Source organism: Peromyscus californicus, unplaced genomic scaffold (genome assembly GCF_007827085.1).
Source record: "Peromyscus californicus insignis strain IS unplaced genomic scaffold, ASM782708v3 Scaffold_17__1_contigs__length_78620276, whole genome shotgun sequence".
Lineage (NCBI taxonomy): Eukaryota > Metazoa > Chordata > Mammalia > Rodentia > Cricetidae > Peromyscus > Peromyscus californicus.
The window spans coordinates 58,255,946-58,278,009 of NW_026294469.1; the positions used below are offsets into that span (position 1 = coordinate 58,255,946).

The 22,064-nt window shown below is 39.2% G+C and overlaps 1 protein-coding gene across 23 annotated transcripts in view; it reads left to right on the forward strand.

Annotated features, from left to right (window-relative positions):
- Nucleotides 1–22,064, forward strand: part of Tcf4 (transcription factor 4) — a 347,519-nt gene that overhangs the window by 238,083 nt on the left and 87,372 nt on the right. The window contains exon 1 of one of the 23 annotated variants that reach the window (XM_052742454.1): nucleotides 13,672–14,045. The exons of the other annotated variants lie outside the window; for them this stretch is intronic. Coding sequence (XP_052598414.1) covers nucleotides 13,977–14,045 — 69 coding nt within the window. The 5' untranslated portion in view covers nucleotides 13,672–13,976. Of the gene's footprint in view, nucleotides 1–13,671; nucleotides 14,046–22,064 lie in introns of those variants that run through there. 23 annotated transcript variants of the gene reach the window in all.

Here is a 22,064-nt window from a genome sequence, read left to right on the forward strand (position 1 = left end):
CTGCAAAACTCATAAAAGAAGCAAACAGTCAGACTCGAAACATATTTATCCACAGTCATTGTGCCTAGGTAATTCAGGGCATATGGTATGTAAATGATGTTTGGAGATCCTTGCCAAATCTGCACACAACGGGATAAATTAAGGACAGGTTTCCCTGGGTGTCAGTCCCATGACTGTGGCCCGAATGCTCTGCTCCGATGTGTGTGCCTTATTCTGGCCTGTTAGCCAGTGCGGCACTCAGCATTCAGTGACCAGATCTGGTCTTCAGCCGGCTTCTAAGGCATTATTTGTAATCCCCAAGAACTGATTTATGATTAAATTTAAAATATAGCACCCGTTTGCCAAACTTTCTTCTTGTTCCCACATTTCAAAAGTGAGATCTGAATAATTCATCAGTATATGTTTGGATACTAAGCCATTTTTAAATGGATCTCCTTGACAATGGAAATTGAGCACTTCTTGGCCACTGAAATAAGAAAGGCGGTCCTAAGTTTGACTTTTCTCAGGTTCAGGATGAAAGTGTTTTCTAGAACAGAGAGTGAATTATTTTGGACATTTACAAATTATAGTTCCATGTTAGTCTAGTCACAATTTATGAATTCAACCTGATAATTCAAATAATCATTAGCATTTTTATTTTTGAATTAAATTTGGAAATGTATGCTCTTGTTTTCAGAACAGAGAAGGCACCAAACCCTTCTCCATTTACAGCTCATTTTTAGTAACCAAAAGGTTGCGCTGTTTCATTTTCCCTGAATGGAATTTCTTTTCTAAGCTGGGGGGTCTTAGCCCACGAGTTTTAATCCTTCACTTTGATTAACCTTGGAGCAGTGTGGTTGGAGATTCCGCCTAACACCCATGTCATGTCCATTATAGTACTTGATTATTGGAATAAATATAAAACTTACATATTATAAATAAAAGTTATTTTAGCATATTGTATTATGAAATATTGTTTTGCTTTGAAGAATGCTTTACATGAATAATTTTAAAAGGTAATGCCCTTAATTATGTTTTTATTTGAATTAACAATTTGGGCTCTGTCCCTACTGTTAACCATTTCATTTATGAAAAAATAGTATATTAATAACTATATACAAAATGGAAATGGTCCTAGTCCTTGTATATTGCTCTGCAAAATGGGTAAAATTAGAGGAAAAATCACTCTTGAGATCATTAAATCAATCTACTTGATGCCATTTCCAGGTTTAAATCAATGCAAGTGGTTGTGAGTCTTAAGGAGTGCACATAGTTTCATGGAGCCTGTAGTTGTGAACTCAGGCAAAGTTATTCTGTGGCTGTCCCTCACTTCATTGAAGCTACTATGCACAGCTGTGCTCCCAACTCAACAACAGAGAGCAAAGCAATATTCATTAGAAAATACAGCTCATCTTCCTTTCAACTTTCTGGAGAACTCGAAGCATCCAAAAACAACAAAAGAGTAATCACAAGTTGAGATTACAGAGCCCAGATTAAATGAATCACACAGGAGGGTGCTGTAGTATGAGCTTCCTTCCACAGCAGAAGCATTGTGAATGCCGATGTGTTAAGCACCACAGCAACATAGCTTTACGTGACTGTCTTTGGACTAGCTATGAAATGAAACACCTGTGCTTCATTCAAGGAAATGAAGATGTATCTGGAGATGTAGAAGAGAGTTGAGATTCTCTGTTTCCACAAGGTTTTATTCTTCTTGTTGTTGTTGCAAAATCATAAATAATAATGATAAAATATCTCAATCATGGAAAGTCATTTTAGGAATTGTTTGAGTCAATGATTAGCAGTTTTGTTTTGTTTTTTAGAAAACATAAGAATATAAAGAGAGAGTTAAATGAAATGTGCATTTTCCCATACACCTAGGCATGTCAAAGTATAAGGTTCTGGCGATTGCCTTTCAAACATCCAATAATTAGGACTTAAGAGCAACCTGTACAGTTGCCTACAGTATTGTATTGCTCCTGGGTGTTTTCAGGGGTGACGTCAATAAGTTAAGAGGCTTTCTAAAAGATCAAGCCATAGAACAATAGCTTGGTGTAGTGTTTGCTTTGTGACACACTATTCTTAGTAAAAGCTATTAAAAATATATTATTATATGTATACACTTCCTGTATGGTAGGTAGATTGAACCCAGTAAGCCCTTGATATAACAGTTATGGCATATGTGTATCCGTATTTGAAGAGTATTTCATGTTTGTCCTTATAGAATGTTAGTGCCTTTCTTAGATAATTCTAGTATGAAGTCCTAGTTATAATATTAGTGAAAAGTGAATCAGGGAGATAACTAGGAATAGATGATATAATTTTATCATATTATCAAAGGGAATCTAACCTCCCAAAGGTTAAGAAACTGTTACCAACCAGTAGATGTGGACATCAATGATCTTACATCAATCACATACTCACTTAGAATAGAATCCTCTTAAGGATCAAATATCATGTACAAAAATCAGCAAATATTCAGTATACATCTAATATGTGCTAGACTTCCTTGTTGGGCAACCATCATGAGGACGTACACAAAGATGACCTCAGTTGTTTGTACAAGCAAGCATGCCTTTTATAATGTTTTAAAGAGGCCTTAGCACCAGTTTTGTTCATTGTAGAGTAATAAATGCAGAGATTATATGACTCTTAAAAAGCCAGTGATTGCAGTTACATCATAAATAATATAATCACATCTCCCATGGTACCATACCATGCAACATAGAAGCAAAACTAGCCATATGCCACTGCAATTATTATTGCATTTCTTTGTTATCAGCATGTTTCTTTTAACAATGAGACAAAATAACATGATTTTTTTTCTATAATGCCTAGAATCTAGTTAAATAGAATGTTTTGGCAAAGAAAACAAAGCCAAAGTTAAATATATGCGAATGGTGTGCTAAGAATGTTTCTTCATTGTTTCCCTCCATGACAAGGGGCCATAGTGTCCAACTGTGTGAGAATGAGGTGTCTCCCTTGAAGGAAAGGTCTGTGAGATGGGATGTTTAAGGTAGAATATAGCATCAATAAGTAGAGATGACCTGCCAAGAAAAACTAAAGACTCTGGGAAATGAACAGGAGTGTGCATCACACATGCTAAGTGACTTCACAGTGTCACCTCTCAAAGTGACAATGCATGTATCCATTTTTATGTCTTTGGCATTTTGTTGGCACTATCCGCTACTCCACAGAAAAGAAGGTAGGTTATGTCCTTCCACAGCCCCCTTTGGTGAAGTGTATGTGTGAATGAGTGTGCTCTCTGCCAGCCCATCAAATACAACTTGCTCTACCTCTCTATTTCAGTAACTTATTAATAAAAGTGAGAGAAAGACCAGGCTTAGGAAGTCAGTAATAATTAGAACATTTGAATGTCAGTGGAATAGTTATTATAATTGTGTATTATCAGTAAAGTAAATGTGGTGCTGTTAATTTTTTGGCTTAATAATATGTTCTTTTTTTAATTTTTAAGAAGACATATTCTCAAATTGAAGCTAGTTAAACTATTTATCTGAGAAATCTCCTCTCTGAACTTGAGTTCTTTACTTCTCTTTTTCTTTCTTTTCTTTTTATTCCTTTGATAGGGTGTATAGCCCTGACTGGCCTGGAACTCAATATGTAGACCAGGCTGGCCTTGTTGGCTTCTGCCTACTATGTGCTGGGATTAAAAATGTGTACAACATGCCTGGCAATTTCTTTCTTAAAAAAAAAAAAAAAGCCTTAAATTCCATTTTATTCATTTATTTCATGTGAGTGGAATGATATACCTGTGGAGATCAGGGACAACTTTCATTGAATTGACTTTCTCCCTCTGCCACATGGGTTCTGGGGATCAAACTCAGGCCCTCATACTGACAGCAGGTGCTTTTACCTGTATATGTCTCCAGTCCTCTGGAGTTGATTCCTGTCACTGTTTAAGGAAGGCAAATGAATGTATGTTTTCTTTCTTTCTTCACCCAGTGAGCAAATGTGTTAGAGCTCCGATTATGTGTCTATGACATCTGTTACATTGTTGTACGGCGGCAGTGAGACAGGGGCATGATTTATTTGATAGCAGTTCATGTTGTTCAATATTTGTGGGCTAACGAACATATCCTTGAATGTCCTCATCTGGAAATGTCTGTCCATCGTGGTTCTGGGTCTTAGAACCTTCCAGATACCACCCACAGTTGTGGCCACAGTCTGTCTGTTCCTCGGAAATCACAGGGATGACAGGAGAAGTTCTTTCCGGTCAGAGGTGGAAATAACATTTAATTGCTTTGTACATTCTGAGTTGATTTTCCTGAGATTCTTTATTACCAAAAATAAATATAAATAAAAAATAAAAAAGAAGCCAAAGTTGTATGACCTGAGGGGGCAGTGGTTGGGGGAACTTTCAGCTCTGTGACTTATTTTTGATAAGGAAGAATAGATTTAGATAAACCTAGGACTTGTTTAGATTTCAAAAGCAAGTAAGAAATTCGCCTAGCGTTTCCATTTGTTTTCATTCTGCCACTGGTCCAGTGAGGCCACATGCACAGGTGATGGGAAAGGACAGCTCGGCCCACAGCCTCTCTTGAAGAGCCAAAAGATTTAGCTTTGCTTAAGTCTTCTTTGTTTTGGTTTGTTTTTGGTCTTTTGAGACAGGATTTCTCTACATAGCTCTGGCTGTCCTGCTGAAACTCAGTCTGTAGACCAGGCTGGCCTCCAACTCAGAGATCCACCTGCCTCTGCCTCTTAAGTACTGGGATTAAAGGCGTGCACCACACTACTGGCATTAAAGTCTTTAATAACATAACATTTAACATAAATACAATCCACTTATTTTTTTCCTTTCTTATGTTTAATAATTTTCATCATAAATATATAAACATTTAATAAGTATACTACTGTTTCTATACAGAAATGTCTAAGTTTTAGGAAGCCTTATGGAAAAATACATATTTTATGAAATAAATATATAATACTATCAAAGATATGAGAAACCACTAATTATATGCAAGTCAGTATTGCTAATAATTGAAGGGTGCACAGTGTCTGTACTAAATGGTTAAAGCTGACAAATTCCTGTATGTTGTTTTTTTCTGGCCCCTCCCTTTGCACAGAACACATTTTCTTCATGATGGCATTAAATACCTAGGTGACCAAATACAACTTTCACTTTCTGAACAGATGTCAAAGTATGTGTCAAAGAACTGAACGATTACTTTAAGCCATGTTTCAACTTAAGCATTTTGTAGTTGTGTTTGGAGAAAGCAAATGCTGATATTTGGGGATGTGAATATCCTGTCAAACAGAATAGAGGGAAGTTTCATGCCACTGATTGAGAAGCAATTTGCTTGCAATTTGGTACGGATAACAATAATGCTGCTGCTTGGAGGATGGGTTAGCAGGTAAAGCCTGATGGCCTGAGTTCAGTCTCTAGAACTTACATGATGATAGGAGAAAATAGTCTTCTATAACCTGTCCAGTACACACGCACGCGCACGCGCGCACACAGACACACAGACACACACACACACACTAGTGTAAAGATAAATCTTTTAAAAAGTTCTGCTAGCTCCTTTTGAGTCAGTTATTCTGCCCAGCCATAAATGGAGAGACGTAAGATCCTCACTACTTGTTCCTTCTGCTCAGTCACCACTCAGCATGGTTAAATTAGTCTAGTGTTAGAAGTCCGCATGTGTCAACACCAAACTTTCACTGGGCAATTCTTATTTTGATGTTGTTTGTGTTGGATAAATGCTCAGGCATGTATTTCAGTTTATGTAGCAGAGACCCAGAATTTTTCTTAATTGTGACTTAGCTTCTACAAAACATTTCTTCTGAGACACTCAAGAGATCTGCCGGGAGCCTGGTCTCTTGATGAAGATGACGCCAGGCTTGCCTCACCTGCGCAGATATGGTCATCCCTGTGTTTATGTGTAGAGTGAGGACTGAGGATTAATAGAACCAGAGGTCGCTTCCAGGTCATTTAGAGTTGAGGAGCACAGTCTTTGGAACAGGGGTGAGTCACTGACGGTGTAATCCATCCCACTTCCCTTAGGGAGCCTAATAGTCATCCCTTCCTGTTTCCTCCTTAAAATGCCTTCAATTCTAACACAAAATGATTGGCTTCCAGTTACACAAAGGAGCATTTTAAGCAGAAACTTTGTAAAACAGGAACATGAGCTAGACACTTGAACACTGGGCCTGCCTGATGCTGTCCTTGTACACACACTCTTCATTTCACTTGAAAGTTTTCTCAATTCCTATCACCTCTACTTTCTATTATAAGCATTGCCAGAGATTGGCTCCGTAGTATTTGAAAGTTGTTTGTTCTCTGTCCAGCAATTTGCTGTTCTACTTGCTCAATGATGTCAAACTATTAAATGTAATCAACGGGAACCTCAGGAAATTGCTAGAATTCCACTCCAGAGGGGGTTCACAAGCCCTAGACAATTAGTCTATTTTGAATGAAAATTACTTTCATTGTGGTACTGCCCCCACCCCGATTATTGAGCAATGTGCTGGGAAGCCAAATATCTATTGGTAAATCTTTAAAAAGTGTGTGATTCTGTTGTTCATTCTGTGTACAAATTCCAATGAGCTTCATCAATCCATTCTTAGTGTGTGTAATATATATATAAGTTTTCAAAAGTAAGTCCTTAGTGTAACAAATAGACAGAATTCCCCCTTTAACTTTGGGACATTTTTTTTTTAAGTCTGTGCATCAGAAGGACGGTGTAGTCGTTCTCATGTGTTGTTGGACTCAGATTTGCGGTATGCCTGTGAGCTAGCCCTCTAGGAAGTGCAGCTCCCTGTGTCAACTTCCTCAGCCCCTGTTCTCCTATTGTCCAGCGTGGTGCTTCCTCCTTGTACCAAAATAGAAGTGGTTTGTTTGTATATGATGCTTAGAGACTGGCTGTGGATCACACTGGGTTAGGTTAAACAATTAAAAAAAATTCAGTTCTCCCAGGGGGAAGAGGTTAATGGTGCGGGGGTGGGGTGGGGTGTAGAATGGTAGGGGGGGTAAGATAAAAGCAGAGTGAGTTTCCTCTCCTTAAATAAGGTGTCCTCTCTGTGTTCAGAAACATTGTCTGTGTTCTCTCTCATGATTTCATTTAGTATTTGAGGGACTAGATGGTGTGTCTAAAATGACTGTACACTGGTGTGAACTTGAACAGAGATATGAACGTCCATCTGAGTCCAGCCTACAGTTCCCACAGGATCAAACAGGCCTGTCTGTATTTTCTCGTCTTGCAAGCTGATGTCCAGCTTTAGTGACTTAGCTCAGGCTGGCCTGTCTGTAAATGGAATGGCATCTTAGACCTCTGGCTTAGTGACTTTCATAGCGGTTGAGTTTAGTTACGTAATAGGCATGCCTATGGAATTCTTTACCACACAAGGGTGAAAGTAGGTAGAAGAGTGAGACCCTGAGGAAAGTCAGAGGAAGTGCACACAGGATTCAGGAACCTGGTTTTCACATTGATTCTGTATGCTACTGTATGTCTCCCAAATAACAAGTCTGTGCAATTGCTAATAATACTACACAATGCAAAATGAGGAACTCAGAACTCTTTTTCCCCAAGGAGGAAGAATATGGCCCAATGGTAGAAGTCAAATATTTATGGAACAAATCTCATTCAAACCAAACATCCTTCACTGCTTACCTTAGTAATCAGTGTGAAGTACTCACAATCAGTATGACTACAAGCTCTTAGTTCAGCCATGAAGAAAACAAATATTTGGTCATGTCATGAGCTATTTGAATGTCTACACATGAACCCATGCCATAAAAGAATCGAGTTGAAGATTACATAGGAACTCACATCCAGGAAGCCACGGCAGAAATTCGATTTCATAGTCTCTGCCCATGTTTTGATATATTTGTGCAGGAAAAGCTACTTCCAAATGAAACCCATGTATGTGGTAGCCTATATTAACAAAATTATTATGCCATGAGAGCATGATCATGTCACTGAGATCATTGTGAAGGCTTTTACTTTGAGAATTTTCTGCATTTTTTTACATTCATTTATTTACTGTGTATAGATACATATGTGTGTGTGTGCCTGCCACAGTGTATATGTGGAGGTCAGAGAACAGTCTGGAGAAATCAATTTTCTCCAACATGTGAATACCAGGGACCAAACCTAGAAAGTCAGACTTGGTGGCAAAATCACTTCAACCTTTATCCAAGAGCTAGTAATATCATATTTATTTATTTCAAACAGGTTCATCTATCTTTTAAGAATATTTATTTGAGCTAAATATATTCTCTTAATACATGAGCATAGTAAGTAAAGAGGATTCTGAGAGAAACCTTTAAATTTTTAGTATATTTTTTATTATTTTTAATTGTGTGTGTGTGTGTGTGTGTGTGTGTGTGTGTGTGTGTGTGTGTGTTGGGGTGGTGGTGCACATGAGTACAGAGGCTTACAGAGGCCATAGGGTTCTAATCCCCCTGGAACTGTACTTTCAGGCAATGGTTACAGGCTAGGAATCGAACTCGGGTTCTCAGGAAGAGCAATAGATGCTTTTAACCATCAAGCAGTCTCTCTGTCCCCAAGAAAACATTTTTCTTTAAAGTAAGCACTCTTCATTGTTTTTTAAGAGCACCTAAAAATGTTTTACATTCTAAACACCTCAATATCAAGACAGAAAGAGAGAGATGAAGACAGAGAGGTTTATCAGAGTCCACTACTGGACTGCAAAGCTGCCTCAGCTTATGAACATCACAGCAAATGAGAAAAGGCAGAAAGGGGGAGAGAGGTAAAGTTGGGGGGTGGGGAGTAAAGAGAGAGGGAGTGGGAGGAAGAAGCAGAAAGACTGACTGTTCATGTCTGTCTGTCTGAGATTCTCTGTACGTAGCTCATTATTTTGGTTATTAGATCTTTAATAAAGTTGCATGTAGTCACATCCAATAGGATTTTTGTCCCTGCACTTTAATTTGGATATTAAACATTAACCCCTAAATAACCATCAACCAGCAGAGCTTATTGAAAATTTTCCTAATACAACAGTTTATGTCTAAGCATTTCCTATGTAAAGCCCTCCAGCAACTTAGCTTGAGTTAACTCCCTCATTTAGAGTGACTCCTGCTGGAGAGGGAATGATAGGAGTCAACTGTACTTACCAATACCTCATTTTCTCAGTGGTGCAGGGTAGCTTAGGTAACCTCCCCCTGCTGCTGAGGCAAGATTTTCTGTTCTTCTAATTTTAGATATGGAAACATACTTTTGAATCCCAAGGCATCACCAGAAATCAATGTTCAATATCTTACAGTACATGCATCCTTCTTAGACTAATGGTCTAAAATTTCCAGAATAATTGTTATTAGGCATCTGCTTGGTAATGAAGAGTTTAATTTGGCTTTGTAATTTTATGCCCCCCCCCCCCCCGCTTTTGTTAGTAAACTTCCAGGGCCTAAGACCTTTCGGGATAGTGATTATTTTCTTACAGAGAGGAAATAGGGAGATGAGGAAATGGTCTCCCAGTCTCCCATTTATAACACACAGCTAGCTGATCTGTTGAGGGAGCCATCTTCTCTCTCTTGTGTCTCAGAAAGGAGCCAGTGTTTGACATAAAGATTTAAGTTAGTACTTACACCTGGGCTGCCTGGCTTGGCCAGGGTCCTTCTGCTGTACAGTAGCAATGGTGTCAGTCTTAGACTGACAGTCCCATCCTCCAGTGGGGACCTTCTTGGTGCCATAGCTTTGTTCACATCCTGGTTCTGTTGCTTCAGTTTCTTTTTGGTCTATGAAGTGTCATTTAAGGCTTCTCGATTTTAATCCCCTGTCATGAAAATAAGAATGGAAACACCTCCCACAAAGTACCTGTCGTGAAAATTAAGCAAGTAAAGGTCTTGGTTCTTTAAACTGTTTATCCTTGTAGACATATTGAGTACTGTCTTCTCATTTAGAAAATCAGTGGCACACATATTTGACAAATATGGTGATTTTATGTAGAGTCTTACTTATTTGTTTTGCTATTAATCACTGGGTTGATAGATATCCCCATCTCCTAATTCATGATGTTTACTGAATTCAGTTATGCTACATAAATGAGACTAGCATTGTAGAAGTCAATAATAAAGGGGCAAGAACTCCGAATACATATAAACTTTTAAGTAATTAGTGATTTAAACGAGGACATGGAGTTATAACTCCAGGTTATATGATAGATAGGGGCATGACATCCCTTCCATGTGACCGTCATCTATCCATCCATCCATCCTTCCTTCCATCCATCCATCCATCCATCCATCCATCCATCGTCCGTCCATCCATTCATTCTTCAGTTCATATTTAGACTCCTCCCCCCAATTTATTTTGGCAGACATGTATGTGTATGTTAGATTTATTTGGACTCTGTGGTTATGTAATTTTGCAGTTATTTTTCTGCTTTAATGTGCTCTGTGGTTGGGAGTTTACTTTTTTCACATTTTTTTTCAAGATTGTTCCTACTTGAATTAAAGCAGTAATCATTAGTCATAATTTTGATTGTGTTCAGGAGTCTGCGTGTATCGCATGTCTCTGTTAGGAAGAATGCTGACCTAGCTCCGAGTCCTATTCATACCTAGGGTAGAGCATAACGGGAAGATGGGAATCATTTTAAAAGTGTTTGTGGAATGGTTGAATGAATATATTAACCAAGGGTCTGCCTTCAAGAACTGTAGGATTTGAGCAGCTACTTGTTCCATTATGTGATTCATTCACCCTGCAGGATCTTCCTGAATGTTTGCCTACCTTTCTGGGATCTGTTCAAAGAATCCTCAGTTTTGTGTTACATGGTAGATATATGTTCAAGCACCAAATGTGCTTCACCTCAAATGTATCCTGCCAAGGAATTCTTGGAAAAAAATAACACATGGTTAACTAGATTCTAGAAGGAAAAAAAAATGGTATTGCTATCTTTCAGTAATAGTTTTATTATTTAATAAATATTGATGACTAGTTTCACTATCTACTGCATTCCCAATGATGCTTGGTAGTTAAGTGCCAGAGAGAGTCCTGGCCCAGTGTTTATCCTGGCTGTCATTTCAGTGATGAAAGGGGCCTCTCTGCTGAGCCCCTGCTAGTTAGGTATCCGCTGATGCAAACCAGTAGAAGGCCTGTTCAAGGTCTCTTACAAACTGGCTGCTTAAGATCAATACTTGTTTTTAAACTATCAGCAAACACATGGATTCTTGCATGTAGCTTCAGTTGTGTCTGCTCACTCCCCACGCATCACACTCAAAATTTATCACGAATGATATTTCTGTTACAAAGACAACTTCAAAGTCTGGAATTGAAGAGCTCTCTCAGTTGAGAAGGCACTGACCTGGGTTCTGTGACTGAAATATACCCCAGGGTCAGCAATCCAAAACGCAGACACCACTGGAGGATAATGCACCCCATCTCCCTGGGTGTAATTCATAAATAACCCTTCAAAGTTATAATCTTGATTAACCAATATAAATGTACTTTTGCAATGTTAGAAATTTTTTTGCATCAGTTAATGAATCCTAAGAGCTTAATGCTCTAGTCCTATTTTACTTGTTTTTACTTCCAGACACCAAATCGAAAGACCCTAAAGTCTGTTTCACCTTATCAAATTCAAGTATTTTATTTGTACCCTTCTTGAAGAAATAAGATCTTCAAGTTTAAAACTATGATTATAGCCCATTGAAGTATGAGTTTATATATAATTAATGAAGAGGCATTTCCATGTTTGCAAAATGCTCGAGAAAAGAGATTTAATGTAGATAAAAGAGAGAACTGTTTATGAAAATAGTTCATGTTTCTAGTAGTCCTATCCAGGAAGTTAGGTAAGATCTAGAAACAGTCCCCTAAATAAGGGGTTTCTTTGAGAACAACAAAGGAAAAATAGTAACAACCCTACCCCAACTTCTGTCTCCAAATTCCAGCGTCTCTCTGAGTGCTGGTTTTTACACACTGTCCTCTAGGAGTGAGCACCCTGGCCTTGGGTGCTTAACACTGAGGGTGGTTTAAAGGGTACAAATGGGATCCTGTCAGATTGACAACTAACTGTTCTAATGAGGAAAAAATCCTCAAAGCATGAAATTTGAATGAAATGTGTGATTATAATTCAAGTACTGTTTACAGAAACCTCTGGGGACCTTCCGAATAAATGCAGAGCAAGTGAGTTAGGCAAACCTCTGGGCCGTGTGTGAGTGTGTGTGTGTGTGTGTGTGTGTGTGTGTGTGTGTGTGTGTGTGTGTGTGTCTGCGAAACTTTCCACCCTTAGCTAGGCTTCGCCCTTCAGTCCACCGCTGCCCGTCGTCGTTGTCTATTAATACTGTATGTGTTTTGTTGCCGTGTTGAGTTGTAAGGAAATAGGTGCTTTGCATTATTAAAGTTGATTCTGAAGAGGAGATGTGTGCTCAGTGGCATTTGCCTCGGCATATGCAAATGATTTAGTTTCATTTGGGATCAATTCCCAGAGGCCCTCCTTTCCTGTGATGCTCTGAATTTGGCAAGCTCACGTCAGCCCATCTCCCCCCCTCCCACCCCACACACACCTCTTTCTTTCCTTTTTTTTTTTTTTTAAATTTTAACTCCCCTTTGTTAGTTGATATATTTTTCAAAAGACAACAAAAATATCCCCTGGCTTGTTAGAAACCTTGCAATTCTATTGTTCAGTCGTGATCAATAAAGGTGAAGGAAGATTCTCGTTTTCCTAAAGTTTTGTAAAATTTAAGTTTACAAAAACGTGCATGGAACGCTTGTTAAAATATTTATGCAGAAATCCGGCTCCTGGGATGAGACAAAACTCTGAAAACGCGGTCTCTAAGGTGCCTTTTCAGGAATTGACAGCTGTGAGCTATTGGTAGATTCGGACTTAACCAATAAACTTGCCTTAGAATGCCGCAAACCAACAAGCAAGCTTAAGTTGCAGCTGGGCTCCTCGTTGCCACAGCACTCCAGACAGCAGGGTGTGTGGGTCTGAGGTGCTCAGCCCCAAGGAGGGCAAGCCTGGCCTCATGGCATTCAGCTAGCTCGCTTTTGACCACGCAGCCGGCCTCGGCGTGGCAAGGTGAAGTTCACCGGCAAGCAGCCACCCTCTGCCCGGGTCTGGGAGCCTGGGGCTTGCAGAGCCCTGGGCCTGCCGCTGTTACTCTGTTTCATTCCGCAACCGGGTTTTGTAGGTTGTTGACCAAGCAGCCAGAAAACACTGCCCCCTCTCTCTGTTTGAGCGAGGTCAGAGACGTGGTGGTTTTTTTTTTTTTTTTTCCCTTCCTCCACTAACCCCCGCCCCCCCTCCTTTCTCCGAATCGAGTTCTCAGGCAGCTGCGTACAATGCTGGGCGCTAGCCAGCAGCAGAGACAGATGGCAGAGTTATTAGATGTGCATCGTACGATTCCCTTCCTGCCACTCGCTTTTTAATCAAATTAAAACAAAAAAGAAAGAGAGGGAGAGAGAGAGAGGGGGAGTCAATTAACCGCATTTGTATTCTGCTCAATAATGGACCCTGTTCCACTTTTACCCTAAGGCAGTTGAGTGGAAATTTTAGAGAAGAAAAGGGGTGCCTAAAAAACAAAAAAACAAAAAACAACAACAAAAAAAAAAGAGAGAAAGAGAGACACACAGAGGGACACACACACACACACAGAGAGAGAGAGAGAGAGAGAGAGAGAGAGAGAGAGAGAGAGAGAGAGAGAGAGAGAGAGAGAGAGAGAGAGCGAGCGAGCGCAAAAGAGGTGAAGCCTGCAGGAATTTGTAGGAATCGGCATTATTCGAGGAACTGAACTGATAAAAACCCCTCGGAAAAGTTGAAGCGATCTCGAGTGCTGGGCTGCAGCGCTGCACAGGCCGGGCCGCCTTCCAGCCTGCGCGAACTTGAGCGTCTGACAGCAGCGCCGCGGCCTCCCCCGCCCGCCAGGAATGGTCTCTTCCTGCTTTGCATATTCACCACGCTTGGCCCGGCCATATGGGAAAATGCAACTGAAGGAATTGTTGTGAAAAAAGGGACAGCGAGTTTGAAATAAAAGTTGTTAGAGTGGTACTGAGGAGAAAAAAGAATCCGAGGCCATGTACTGCGCATACACCATCCCGGGCATGGGCGGCAACTCTTTGATGTACTACTATAATGGGAAAGCGGTAAGCGAACTCGGCTGCGAGGGGCATTGGGGACAAGTTTTATGGTCACAGGGATGAGCATCCTAGGCGGGGAGCATTGTTTGCAAAGTTGTGCAGGGCTGCCGTACCTTTCTCGGTGCCATGAAATATTTATCATCTGTCCTAGGATGTTACTGTTCCCTTCTTCCCGTTTTTTCTCCTCCCCCCCACCCCCAGTGTAGAACCGTCGATGCTTTTCAAAGCTTCTGAAAGTAGATCCCAGACAGAAAGTTTGCAGTCAGGTAAACTTAGGAGGTTGTACGATTTAAAATAATAATAGTAATGATAATGAAGGGACTTTTGGCAAATTCTTTTTGCTTTCAAATGATGGGAAGGAGGAGCAGATTATGAAGAGAACCGAGAAAGCCCAAGTTAGCCTGAGAGAAAATTGGGGGTAAGTTTCTCTCCGGACTGAGGTTTTTGTGCTATCTAAAGTCGTACTAAGTTGGAAGCCATGGGTAGTGGAGAGGAGATAAGAGGTTAAAATAGATCAAAAACTTAAAAACTGACACATCTGATGGGGTAGATTATATAAGCTTATTTTTTAACCCAAAAAAGGAGGGGGGGGGTCTGTTCGTGCATGTAACGATATTGTAAGTTATTTGTGCTGTGTGGCGTTTTCCTCTATTTCCCCCCTTCTAACAGAAAGGCTTTATTTAAGTGGGGGAAAGTGTCTGGTATCTTGTACATAACCTCAGCAGAAGGTTTATACTTGCCATCTGGAGGTTTTTTTTTTTTTTTTTCCTTTGCCTGGGCCCTCTGAAGGAAAGAGATTTCAATATTTTTTAAACTGGTATGTGGTGCTCTTAGAAGAGTTGGGCAATGGAGGAGCAAGATTTCACTTTAAAATAGCAAAGAATGGGGTGGAAGTGAAAAGCAGCCATTTATGAACTGTTTTCATTTTGTACATTGAACTTGCATTTGGGTTGATCTTAATCAGAGTGTGCTAGTTGGGCCAGAACGGACCGATCAGAGCTTTCACGGAGGCCCAGTTTATCTGTACTGATTGGTGCAAGCAAATTAAATATGTGTGTACTGTTATATGCATGTAAGCCCATATATATATGGATATATATATATATATATATACATGTACACACAGATGTATACACAATGCTTATTTCTAGTGGGCTATACTGGTATATATACATATACATAAGCATTTGAGAGTGGTTTAAGGAGATTAACAAACACCCAATTCTATGAGTTAGCCACTGTTGAATTATTGCTTTTATTTTGAAGTATCCGTCAATCACCACAAGTTTATAAATACTCTCCTTTTTCAAATCCCTTTTAAAGAATATCGCATGTACTCAGAACAATAGTTAAATGTGGTGAATAAAGTAGATTGGAAGTATATGTCTTGGATTCTAAGTTGATCAGTATTTAAAGCAGTGATCTTAAATATTGGGATTATTTAACTCATTTTTAAAAAAGAATTATATCTGAATTGCGAATGTTAGGGATTCCTACCTCCTTAGGACTTTCGCCTGATGCTTCTTGGACATTACCAAACACACCATAATCAATACCACTGAAGCCCCTTTCATATAAACGTCACCAACGGTGATGCTGGTGTGATCAGCAGGCAGCAGTGTCTCTGAAATAGTAAGATAGAGCCCAAATTCTGTTACCCTGTGCATTAAAGGATTATATGTTATGCATTATATATTACATGCATATGCATGAAAAGATTATATGTTACATTATGTATTACAACAAATATAAGTTGTTATGGTTTTTAACTTTAGGGGTTACCAGTGATGTGAATTTTATATGTTAATTATTAGTTTTGCATCTTAAGCAGCTGAATTGTCAAATTTTTAGTTAAGGCTTGGGCATTTTAATTTCCTTATGGCCCAAAGGAATTTTTAAAAATATGTATTCCATTCCCTCAGCTTGCCAATTGCCTCTACCATAAGAAAATGCTGACTATGACATCATATCACTAATATGCCCTCACAGTTGCCAAATATTTTGGTTGTTAGATTTTTTTTTTTTTTGAGAGGATGGTACTCATAAAATCAAGATCACTCTGTCACAGGAAATGTATTTATAGGAACTGTTTTAAGACGTTTATTAAAAACAAATCTGGTGATGTGTATCTCTATTGATTCAAACACTAGAAAGAGGCAAATTGTACATACATTATATTTAGAAAAAATAACCCTGTACAGCCTCAGCAGAAGATGTTGGAAACCTTGGGTAGTTACCAGTGCTTCCAATTAACTTTATGAAGCGGTCAGCAAAGTCCAGTTGTGTGTGTGCCACAGAAGGGCCAGTTCTAGACCACTTTCCAAAACACCCTCCTGCGTACCCTGGGGAAATGGATTTCTGTTTATTCTACAGTGTGTATTGTACCGGCTCCAGTTCTACATTCAGCTGCATTCGGTTTAGTACCAGACATCTTGCGGAGATTGTGTATACCATGTGTTAATTGTTCAACATGCCTATGGACGTGACTTTACCGTTCTAGAATTTTGTTTTTCTGGGGTCTGCTTGTGTGTCCTGAGTATGTATGTCTGTGAGTCCATTGTGAATTAAAACTTGAGCTGTTCTGCCTGGCCATCTCTGTGGCCCAGGTTTTCCTCTGAAGACAGCCTAGCACTGAATTCCTTTTTCTTTTTTTTCCCCCCAGTGACAAGTCAATTACTTGTTTAAATTCAGTTTGAACTCTCTGAACTGAGAGAGGCTAGAGGAAGCAGGTTTTTCCCTGTGAATAAACAAAAGAAGAAAAATGGAAAATCATTCCCAAACACTGTGATTTTTAGGCTGCAGCAAGAATACAGAGCAGCATGACAATTATGATTATCTTCTTTTTGAACCAGCAAACACAGGGATTGTAAAATCCGTTTTCCTTCTACTTCCCAGCAAGAGAAACACTTTAATCAATGATATTTTGGGACAGACAAAGGAAAATGTAGATGGACTTCATTACCTTAAGATAGAAAATTTCCCTGTTAATATGCCCAAATTGCTTCCACGCTTGCATGTAAGACAGTGATTTCTCCTGAAGTGTGGACTTCATAAAAATAAGACCTTGAATAATCCTAACCCGAAAGCTACCAAAGAATAAATTTTGAGTCTAAAGGAGAAAATGTTTGTAAAACTCAGCTTCGCCCCAGGGGAGAGGTCAGTGAACTTGGCCAAGTATTTTTGTGTGTGTGATTTTTTTCCCCCTATGCATTATTGCCTTGCATGTAAGTGGATCCCAATCTCAGCTAACTGAAAATTTAAAGGCATTATTCTTCAACCATGGAAGAAATGTTTCTTTTAAGCGTTATTATCTCAACTTATGTCAAATTGTGCCACAGTCTGTCCTCATTCAGGCCATAAGAAGTACTGGTTATTACCTGGTTTACCAAAAAGAAAAAAAGGAAAGAAAGAAAATAGCAATAATTCTGAACCTAATTTTTTCTAATGTTTTATGTGCTCACCGAATTCAAATTTTAATGAGTAATTATTTGGTCAAATTCCATATAGCTTAAAATATCTAAAAATATGGCAGTTCCACATAGATAAAATCCTGGCAAATGAAATTAAAAACAAAAGTGGCAAAATTTCTTCCTACTGGTAATTTCAGATCACACCATCGGCTCTCGCCAGCGTGTGCATGTGTTAAGCCGTACAGAGAAACCTGTGATTATTCTAATTGCTCTTTTTGCTTCCTACTAACAAGCTTCAAACCGTGTTTCGAACTAGTTGTTTTGAAATAGTTATCTGTCAAGTCATCAAATCTCAGAAGGCAAATGAGAACGAACTCGCCATGTTTATACTCCAACCGTTGGTCATATTATGCAGGCTTTCATCTTCAGAAAGTTCAAAGGCAAAAAATGAAGGCAAGCTCTTTTCCGATATGAAGGCCGCCCAAACACAGAAACATCTGACTAGCAGGACCTCTCAGCTCACAGTCCTTGTTGGAACACAGTTCACCTACACACAAGTGACAATCACAGTCAGTAAGCCTCATTTTCCAAGCTGAAGTGTGGAGGTCTGAAGGCTTCATTCAGCTCTCATGCATTTGTCGTGGAAAGTGGCAACATAAAATGATTAATATTTTAATAGCACCAGAAATAACATTGCTAAGTACAATTTTAATATGGCCCTTTAAAAAAAACTCATGGTTGAGGCAGCTACAGATAAGTACTAGGTTTTAAAGTTTTCCATAGTGTATCCATTATGCAAATTGCAGTTGACATTTTAAAAGATATTTTAAACAATTACTATTTCAGAACTCTTACTATAAATAAAAGTAACCAATATAAATGCATTTTAATTTTAAAAATGTTGGTTTAGTTGCTAATACAGAGAAAAAAATTTGCTTAGATCACAAGCCTAATTTTTTAGCTGCCCACTGATCTAAAAAAATATCAAAGAAAAAGCATGCAGGAAAACTTTAGGGTTCTTTTTGTGTGTGTGAGCTATTTGGTATTATTGACATGCAGAATATTTTAATTTAGTGATTTTAAGATAACAATAAAATTGTTTTTCTGTCTGTATTTAATTCCTTCAAACAAAATTATATTGATTTTATTCTGGAGGTTTAAGCTGGTAAATATTCACCAGACACTTAATCTTGAGATTGTAGAAGCTCTTGCTACTACCTCTTGCTCATCTGCCTCTGATTAAATTTCCAAAAATCCCTGCTTGAGATTCATGGATGCCAGTTTGAACATTTTTGCCGGGAGGCTAATTTCTTAGGAAGAAAATGTGTATGTGGTGCGCTTTATTTAACCCCTGATTTCTGGTGGGTTTGAATGTTTTGACACTTGGGAAGCATCCGGCTCCCAGCGCTAGGTGATGGCATTGTTTCAGGAGTTAGAGGAAGGACATTGGGACAGGGAAAAGGAGGCCTAGGCAGAGGAATAGTCAGGGGGAGAAGCTAGCTGGATGCTGTTTAAATGCCTTTCCAACTGCTCCGCAGGAAATTGTGCTGGGGAATTGCATGCTTCCTGCCCCACTGTGGACTTGGTTTACAGTACAATACTGTCTGTTTTGGTGATGCTCCTTTTTTGTGTGTGTGTGAAATATTGGGAAGCCACCATAAAGGCTTGAGGATAATTACTTTTCTCCCTACACCTTACTGGCTAAACAGCTTTTTTTACCTTCCTTTAACTGCAACCGTGGTCAGATTTTCTAATTGTGAATGTTGTGTGTGTTCCATTCCCAAAGCAGCTGAAAACTGTCACCACCACCGTGAGAAATGCCGTGGTGTCCTCCTTTATGGTGGGCCATGTCCATGGTTAGCAGTCTGCCATCAGGAGAGTTATCGTGAACAGAACAAAAGCCTCTGGATTGTGAGCCAGTGAGAATATATCAATTTTTAGACACTGGCTGGGACAATTTTCAAAGTTGTTCAAATCAGGGCTTACTTTTACCTTGAGAAGAGAATTCAGTGGGAACATGTTTGCTCCCCACAGCAAACCTAAATGCTTGCCTCCTAGCATATGCAGTAAGTGCATGTAATGCAGTAATGGGGCTTTTTTTATCCTCTCCAATATTGTCCGACTTACACAAAGACACATTTGCTCATCATCATAATAAGTGAAAAACAGTGGAAGATCAACTGTTCTCAAGTTTTTGTGTGTCTGATTAGATTTTTATTTATTCATTGTTGGCTCTTAATACTTTCAAACGTAACTCTAAGATGACATGAGGCACAATTACATGTGATAAAAATTATGGACGGTGGCAAAAACGAAATTCTGCATGTTTATAAACCATTTAGAAACTCTTTCGGGGAGGGATAGGGTCTTGTAACAATGATCTGTGTACAGACAAATGTGTCCAAGGTGATGGGGCATTTTAAGAAAAGAATTGTATTTTGCAGACTTAGGTGGAACTGGAAGTTACTCCTGGGTGTTTTTAGAACATTGAAATCCCTACGGGCTTTTAAACATTTTTAAATAGACATTAACTTACGTGCTGCAGTATCATATCATGTAAGGTAAACAGTATAGATAATTGTTACGTTTTATCCAGCAAAGAGAAGTTTTCTTCTGAAGAACAGTTCTTCAAGTTGATTTCCCTCCTCTTAGAAGTTGGAGGTACTTTGAGAGGCTTTCTTCTTTGAAGGGCTAGAGATCTCTAACTTCCAAACTAAACTTGGATTCACAGGTGTGTTTATGTTACAGCGCTATACTCTGCTTAGAATATTAAAGTTCCATTTTCTGATAATGTTGGTCCTTAACTTCCAGGCTGCCTTTATTACCTTCACAGTTTTACTCAAATCCTCCCTTATTTCTTAAGAAAATGCAGCATTTGATTCTAAATGACATAGAAGGGAGCACCGGGGTTGTAACTTTCTGTTTGGGGAGAATCCTGACCTAAAGTTCAGTCTTTCCTTCCTAAATTGGCTTAGAGATTAAGCTAAAACACCTGGGAGATAGGAAGTGTGAGCACTGAGACGTGATGGTCAGATTTCAACTCCACTAGAGAAAAAAAAAAAAAAATTGCAGGATTTGCTTGGCATTCCCCAGGGACCTAGAGCTGTGCTTTCCTCCAGGCCAAATTACACTCATTTTGAGAGAGGGCACATTGAGGTAATTGGTGGGACCGCGTGGGGAAGAGTTGAATTCCAGCTGCTTCCATTCCAGGTAGCTGACCTGAAAATGAACAGGGGTGGTTGACAATGGTGGCCAACGTCTGACTCGGCTTTTTCACCTCCGCAAACCTGAGGGTGAGAATTATAAAGAACTGAATGACTGCACCAATAATGACCGTGTTCAAGTGGGAATTGCTGTGTTGGGAAAAGCTCACACACCATTTTCAAAATAGTTGATGCGTTTACCAACCACAGCCCTATTACTGGAGCCCAATAAAGTTTACCCACAGTGTGGAAACACCCCTTGTTTTTATTGTCAGCCGTCTAGTGAGCGTGTCATGGACTCTCACCTCTTCTTGGGTCCTCACCCCTTTGGTTTCCATCCTAAAGTATTCATAATGGAAGCCACTTGGAAGGCACCAGATAGATTCCCACCTCCAAGAAAGGAACAAAACAGAAATGTGTTCTCGACTCCATTTCCCCCTAAATTGTGCCCTTTTTTTTCAGTAAGGAGAATAACACTGTGTTACTCAATAGTTTTTCTAGCGAATAAAGCAAATTAAATTGATGTTACATGCATATTTAAACTCCATCCAGTTAAGTACTGACGTGATTAAAATAATCAAATGTATTACTTAAAAAATTAAAAAGGATAAATTCTGCACCCCATTATTTTATTGACTTTTCAATATAAATTGCAGAAATGTTTACATTCCTAATGGCATTATTAAGATAAACTGACAAATCAGAGGGAAAAAAGTTGATTGGCCAGCACGTTATTATTTCTGCACCTGCTGTCACAATTCAGAAGAGCCTAGCAGTTTTGAGCAGGGTGGATGGTTTTTTTTTTCCTTAGGCTTCCTTTGTGTGACTTGGGGGTTGGGATAAATGTTTAACAAGTGTGGTTTCACTTTGTAGTCCTTTGTGTGTGTTGTTGTGATTAAATGACTACAGTGTACTTCGTGTAGCCTTGGAATTAGTACGCAAATGTCAGAGGACTGCAAGGTCTCCCTGTACCTGATGCACTGAACCTCCTTGGGGAGAGTGGAAGGTCAGACTTAGTGGAAGTTGTTCAGTACAGATATAGCCAACTCTTCAGTTTTATACTGGGCATCTCAAAGATCTGGAAGGAATACTGGAGATTTTTATTTTCTGATTCTGTGTCTGCCAGGAGGTTAGAAAGACCTGGAGAAACTTCTGTATAATGCAGGTGACATAACATTACCAATGCTTTACTTGAAGGTTGGGTCTTTCCTCTACTTCTTTGTGCTCTTAATCTGGGGTATCATTTTCCCAACATGAGTTACATTTCTCTGCAGCAGAGATGGCAGTATTTACTAATAGAATTCTAGACTTTGGAGAGTACTTATTATTCACAGGACAGCTCATGCAAACCAACTTCAACTTTGTGCACATGGTGGGATGATAGATGCTGAATCCTTGTCTTTATTTTATTA